Below are 7,500 nucleotides of genomic sequence, written 5' to 3'. Positions count from 1 at the left end.
CAGCAACTTCACAGTGACAGGACGTGTGCACGTGAAGAAGATTTATGAACCTGACGGAAATATCGCCTGTCTGTGGTATTACTCGCCCGACAACGTGGTGAGTTACGTGTTGCAAATGTACGTAGTAGTAGTAAACTCAATTTCCACAGTTAAGCAGTATTTTATAAGAAAACAATACATTTATTAACTGTGTTGAATAAATGAGCCTTAATAATAATACGAATTATGTATTCAGTGCTTCAGGTGAGTTAATGTTCACGGCATTCGCGTGCAAAACGTAACATGAGCACAGCTCAGTTTCCCTGAATGGGTCATGCACTTTGAACAGAGACACGTTTTCGTAATTAATTTGTTTGCAGCTTGCTAAACATGTAAGAAACGGCACGGTTTGGCAAAAACGTATTCTCTGGGGTGGCAGATAGTTGGAAATGTATTTTTAAGGCAGTTAAAGAACGTTGTTTCTTGAACTGCTGCAGACATCTTTCTAGACAACTGTAGCGTTATCCGGCTAGTTGCTAAGTATGGGTTTTCACAAATCTGCAACATCTTAAAATAGTGTCACAAGTATTCAGTATGTGTGGAGGCTTAGTTTGCACCCGACAACTAACCTTACTGGTTGTTTAAGGCCACATTAATGTCAGCAGGTGTAGGTATGGAATCCTGCGTGACGTTATCACGCCAATCTAGGAAGAGTACTCAGGCTAGGATTTTACAATTGAAGACGATGCATGACGTCAAGAATGACCAAGTAGGAATCGTTTTGAACTATAACTATATCAACAGCCTTGTCGTGGACGATCAGTGAGCAGGCTGATATCTACATCTGTTATCAACTACATTGGATGTATGCCTCAAAGGACCTACGGTGTGCGATAACCAGTTCCAAACAGTCCATGCAGTCACACTCTCTAGACTGTTCGAGAAGAATGGAATTGTTTTTGGATGAAAACGCTTTAACGGCTACAGTGCAACCCTCTGACAAGTTGACATTAGGCAGAGTGTTAGGGAGATATAATGCAAATAACAAAGACAGATACAGATACGTTATGCTTACCCAAAGGAGATAAGTTGCGCCTTGCTGTTTGGATTTTGTTTCCCTTTCTTTAACACTGCTTTTTCTTAAACCTCCATATTTCGGACCTATGTATTTACACATGTAGTTGTAATGTCATGTCCTCAAACACAGTTGGGTAAGTAACAAGAACATGTGTGATTACTGTAACCATAAATAAAGTTATTCTAGCAGTTCAATACATTGTGATGACTTTTTTTGTGTAGATATATATATATATATTGCGTTTTTGATTCGTCAGGGTTGCGTTTATTTGGGCACAGTGTATTGGTAGTTTTCATACGAGGAGGATCGAGAAGCAGTAGCAGCATCATAAGCTGTTGTGTGTGATTTTACCATCCGTTTTCAGTTCAAGTATTTCCAAGGAATCCTCACAGTAGAGTATACTACAAAGCCAAGCCTGGAGAATAGCCTTCTCTGTTGATAGCTTTGCTTATTTCGGATATAAATCTAGAATGTTCACCTTCTTGCGTAATTGTTTAATGCCTTCGCTGCCACCCTTCAATCTTCGACACAGACACATGTATTCATGAATCAATTATTTATGGCTGACCAGAATCAAAATGATCAAGTTTGAAACTGCACTTTTGTCTTGCAGTCCCTTGGAGTGGTGCCGCACACTCACCTCGATCTGTCCTCATTCACTGACATCAAGGGAAGGGAGTACCAGCGGGGTACCTGTAACATGACCATGCAGCTGAACGCTTCAGAGATGACTCACTACTTCCACGTGGAGATACAGCCTGGTGATGGACCTCAGTTTGCAGAATCTGTCACTATCAGTACGATAAGTTCGTTGTGTTCCTCTGTGGCCTTCTTAAATTATCAATTCTCCGGAACTAGTCCGTTTTGGCACACTTTAACCTCAAGTCACTATTTGTTTGTCTGTTACATAAGTTATATCAATATTGCGTGATGTGTTGTTTTTGAAACATGTATATCTGTTGTTTCATTTTTGTTGTATGAGGTGTGTTTTTTGCTCACTGACTTTGTTAGCCAGCTTCGTTTTCTCTTTTAATGAGAGAGTTTGCTGCAGTTACCTACGTTATAATACTTTTTAAGACCGTAAAAGAGCTATTTTCGAACATCGTCAGACCTGCCGATTTATAAAAGATGCATTCAGGTGCTTCAGACCACAATACCAACCTTTCTTATTGACATCTTGTTTTCATAATTATTTAGCTCGGTGTCCCCTTCGGTGTTTTAGTTCAGATAAGTCCAATGTTTATGATAGCATCGATGTAAGCTCGTCTTGAATCAAATTTAGGCCTCCAGTGAAAAGCAGACCACATACAGTGGACTAATTCTGTGTACTCATTTGGTAAACTCTCTTATTCATAGATTGTCTCGATCTGTTTTTCATTCAGTAACGGTAAGAAGGCAGAATGGTGTGTCATTGTTACGTACAACTTTAGTTTTTAGTGCGTGGAGTTTCTCATGTAGATGAATAGTTTAAGTAATGAACCAAACCGAAGTATTTCTTCGACGCAGATTTACTTTTTACGGAAACAATGGATTCCATGAGAAGCCCGAACCTCAGCTGCATCAGCATTGTGCTGAGTCCGTGTTGACTAATAAGGCGTTGGCTGCTTGTTATTCACTGTTTACCTATGCAGAGAAACCCGGAACCACACTCACCACGACGTGTCCAGACCACGTGTCAGAAGGCAGCGACCTGACCTGTGAGTGCAGCCATCTTACAGCACAGCACGGCAACCCGCCCGCCACCATCTCCTGGCGTGACGTCACGGACACAGCTGATCTACACATCCCAAGTGTCCTTAGGAACCAGAGTGGCACTCAGTACGTCTGTACTTCTGTCTGGGGCGCGGAGACAGAAGAAGAAGTGCGTTCTACTCTCATCTACACTTTGCTTGTTGCTGGTGAGTATAAACAAGAAATGTCTATCAATATCATGTGTCTTTTGGTCGTCCCCTTTAGAGGTCAGGTCAATCGATCGAGGTTCCACTGAATGGTTGCTTGCATCGCAGCGTGTTTGAAGACTCCGGGATTAGAAGTCATAGTATGAGATGCGTTCTCTGCTGTCCAACACTTAATTGTTCGTTAGTTGTAATCAGTTCCAAATCTGCACTGTGAGTGCACATGCATTTTTTGGAAGGCAGACCCTACGTCACAGACTCGCTTGCAGGAGGTACAAAAGAATAACTCACGAAAGAACGAAAAAACAAGAAAATTTATGGTTGTTTATTTGATTAATTACCCAGCCACCGTTTCTATGTTAAATTCATTTCTATAGTCGTGGTAAAAAACTGCAAATACACACAAAAAATACACATATAAGTCACAAAATATAATGTCAATCCTTACAATAAATTAAACCCTGCAATAGAATACATAAACCACAATTCAACTAACGTTCACCTGAAACAATGAAATAATCTACGACTTGAACATTTAATAACATACAAAAATGGCCGACAACCCTTAATCCTAAACGCCAGTCTCCAAAATCGTCAAATAAAGAAACATACAACTGCGACAATCACAATCCCGTTTAGAAAACGTACACATGACTACAATTATCGAAAAGACATAAACGATACCTTCCTAAAACTGTTGAGCTTCAAAAGAAAAAACAATAACAACACCTGCCAAAACTACTACTCACTAAACTATCGAAAACTGAGACAAACAAAACAGACAAACAAAACAGACAAACAAAACAGACAAACATTAGAACACAACAAGTCTTAACTAACAAAAACAATATTTTACCTTTGCGCCATCAGGCAGGGACTGTTCCTCATGAACACACAATCCAAGGAAAACAGGAGTAAAAAAGCACAGCGGGTTCACTACTAAACAAAAGCGACCTTCTTCCTTCAGACTCAGAGACGTACTAACGAAAAATAAACAGTTGATCCTCGACATCGACTTGATATGCTAATGAGGCTAAACACCGAAAACTACTCAAAACTAACACTTGAACACACCCAAAACAACGCTGCTATAACAAGTTTGAAAACGTTATGGCAAAAAGATATAAACAACATACCGAAATAAATACACCCCAAACTACGCCTGATACCTAAAAACATGGACTGCACGGATCATGACAAGCCAAAACAGGGTCGCCTGTTCATGACTGCGGAAAATAGCAAGTCATAGCCGCTCAAACACGTGCTAACTACAACTATGCCAAGTTGGTCAAAAATACAAGGTGAGTGTTAATCAAGCCTTGTGCCCTTCGTGCATCCAGAAAACATAAAATACGATGCTTCGTCGAGCACACGTCCGTCACGCTAATAGCACGTGGACGAAAACAAAACAACAGTCACACATAAAAAACTGCCGTGAGCAACGGCAGGCACATGCAATACCTCAATAAATAGCTGTCCTGCATCTGCAATCACGTGTATATGTCTGGCTTATATCTTCCCTTCTTACAGCCAACATTAAATATGGAATGTGTGAAGTTATATCTATTCACTCAGACAAACGTTTTTGAGTGGCTGAATCTAATTTCATGTTGTTTTGTTTGAAACGTTTAGTAGAGTTAGTAAATGATTGTGCGACTTGACGAGCGTCAACTTATGATTAGTGTGCATTACAGATGATGACCCTGAGCCGTTTCCTTGGGTCGCTGTAGGCGTAGCTGTTGGTGCTACTGTCTTGATCATTATCATCGTCATCGCCATCGTCATCGTTGTTGCTAAGCGCAGAGGTAATACTGCTATGATAATCAGTACGTACATGTAATATCAAAATTAATTACAAGCACTTCTCTCTTGTTTCCTGCTGCATAAACAAATATGTGTTGCTATTGTCTGCAAAGACGTGACTGCCTTGCTCAGTGCCGTAGATTTGTTGTGTGTATAAAACATTATGACAAATTATAATTCTTTCCCATCAATGCTAGGTGTGATCAACCTTGTTTGCTTCTGAATTATTGTTCAAACGTGCTCTTGAGATATTCAAAAGTAGTTCAAATTTACTTTTGGAGAAACACTTTTTTCCTTTAAATTCACAATTCATGTGAGTTTGTCTGCCGTTAATGTAATGAACACGTTTGTATTTTGGAGAATTCAATCAATCAATCAATGAGTCTTATATCGGGCATATTCCGTGGGTACAGTTCTAGGCGCTCTGCAGTGATGCCGTGTGAGATGAAATTGTATACGGCCAGTAGATTGCAGCCATTTCGGCGCATATTTACCTTTCACGGCCTATTATTCCAAGTCACACGGGTATAGGTAGACAATTATTAACTGTGCCTAAGCAATTTTGCCAGGAAAGACCCTTTTGTCAATCGTGGGATCTTTAACGTGCACACCCAATGTAGTGTACACGGGGGGAGGTTCGGACACCGAAGAGAGTCTGCACACAAAGTTGACTCTGTGAAATAAATTTCCGCCGAACCTGGGATCGAACTCACGCTGACAGCGGCCAACTGAATACAAATCCAGCGCACTACCAACTGAGCTATATCCCCGCCCATTGTTGTCAGTTTAACCAGGTTTTAATCATTGCTGTTTGATTTATGATTGCTTGTGCGAAATTAAACGTGCATCATTAATTGAAACATGTTTTATGGAAACTTGCTCATATATTGTTCTCTTTCTAGCATCTAAAACAAGAGCTGAAGAACACAGCGCAGAAGCAAATCCACCAGATGATGGTAAGTATCTGTTTTGTTTTATTTCCTTCACTTGACGGTTTATCACAATCACTGTCCGACTGTATGCACACACATTGTAGATCTAACTCCATCTGGCTTTTAGTTTCTGACTATTGACTCAGCATTCGCTTTTGTTCACTAATGTTTAAGTGTGTGTGTGTTTTTGAATTGTTTGACATTACAAGGTAAGGGGGAATAGGAATATGCAGCATTATATCCTTTGTTATACATCTCTTAGTATTTTACATGCTAACATGTGCAAGTAAGTTGCACCGAAATGTGCACTTTGATACTTGGATGTGTCTGCTGAATTCGAGGAGCACATCAACGACCTCTACCAAAGCTCTGACTTGGACACCCCTCCCCTTCCTGAACAGTGCACGCCAGCATCTGCACAACAAGCTTTCCATCTTCAACTAACCGCTGCAGGCGTATACCGCTCCCCAGGTCAGCAATGTTGTGAATGCTGATCCAAATGGTATCCAGAAAATGACGCAGACTGCCCGACCTGATGACGTATACAACGTACTGGGGTCTACACCAGGCGGAGATCAGAAAGCTGACGCTGTTTACAATCATCTCACTCAATGTTAACGTGCTTAGTTGTTTGTTCTGTTTGGCAATGTTGCAATTATTGAGATAATGGTCATCATCGTTAATGTTGTGGAAAAAAGAAAACAAGTCGCGTAAGGCGAAAATACAACATTTAGTCAAGCTGTCGAACTCACAGAATGAAACTGAACGCAATGCATTTTTTTCAGCAAGACCGTATACTCGTAGCATAGTCAGTCCACCGCTCGTGGCAAAGGCAGTGAAATTGACAAGAAGAGCGGGGTAGTAGTTGCGCTGAGAAGGATAGCACGCTTTTCTGTACCTCTCTTCGTTTTAACTTTCTGAGCGTGTTTTTAATTTAAACATATCATATCTATATGTTTTTGGAATCAGGAACCAACAAGGAATAAGATGAAAGTGTTTTTAAATTGATTTCGACAATTTAATTTTGATAATAATTTTTATATTTTTAATTTTCGGAGCTTGTTTTTAATCCAAATATAACATATTTATATGTTTTTGAAATCAGAAAATGATGGAAAATAAGATAAACGTAAATTTGGATCGTTTTTAAAAAAAAATGTTTTTAACATTTTTTCCGATTTTTAATGACCAAAGTCATTAATTAATTTTTAAGCCACCAAGCTGAAATGCAATACCGAAGTCCGGGCATCGTCGAAGATTACTTGACCACAATTTCAACCAATTTGGTTAAAAAATGAGGGCGTGACAGTGCCGCCTCAACTTTTACAAAAAGCCGAATATGACGTCAAAAAAAAATGAAAAGAACCTCTGGGGATATCATACTCAGGAACTCTCATGTCAAATTTCATAAAGATCGGTCCAGTAGTTTAGTCTGAATCGCTCTACACACACACACGCACGCACAGACGCGCACACACACACACACACACACGCACACACACACACACACACACACACACACACATACACCACGACCCTCGTCTCGATTCCCCCTCTATGTTAAAACATTTAGTCAAAACTTGACTAAATGTAAAAAGGAAAAGCAAGTGAATTCTAAAAGTGTTCCAAACCTAACAAAACATGTTGGTATAATAACGCGTGTCCAGTCTAGAGTTAAACATTACAGCATATTTCAGTATGTGTTTGCTATCAAATCAATTTACTTTCGTTACGTAACAGTAATTACATATGGGCTATGAGACGAAGCAGACAATCCTCGACTTCACCAACATCCTGTAAATGTTTCGAGTTT

At 39.9% G+C, this 7,500-nt stretch overlaps 1 protein-coding gene across 7 annotated transcripts in view; it reads left to right on the top strand.

Annotated features, from left to right (window-relative positions):
- Positions 1-7,500, top strand: part of LOC138974009 (uncharacterized) — a 146,553-nt gene that overhangs the window by 37,394 nt on the left and 101,659 nt on the right. For 5 of the 7 annotated variants that reach the window (XM_070346702.1, XM_070346698.1, XM_070346697.1 and 2 more), the window contains 5 exons: positions 1-97; positions 1,671-1,854; positions 2,689-2,955; positions 4,635-4,757; positions 5,658-5,711. The exon at positions 1-97 is cut by the window's left edge and continues 37 nt beyond it. In XM_070346702.1, coding sequence (XP_070202803.1) covers positions 1-97; positions 1,671-1,854; positions 2,689-2,955; positions 4,635-4,757; positions 5,658-5,711 — 725 coding nt within the window. The remainder of the gene's footprint in view (positions 98-1,670; positions 1,855-2,688; positions 2,956-4,634; positions 4,758-5,657; positions 5,712-7,500) is intronic. The other 2 variants (XM_070346700.1, XM_070346699.1) reach the window with 2 other exon arrangements.

This window comes from Littorina saxatilis, linkage group LG8 (genome assembly GCF_037325665.1).
Source record: "Littorina saxatilis isolate snail1 linkage group LG8, US_GU_Lsax_2.0, whole genome shotgun sequence".
NCBI classification, from domain to species: domain Eukaryota; kingdom Metazoa; phylum Mollusca; class Gastropoda; order Littorinimorpha; family Littorinidae; genus Littorina; species Littorina saxatilis.
Note: the sequence above shows the minus strand (reverse complement) of the source record. Positions and strands in the feature narration are given on the sequence as shown.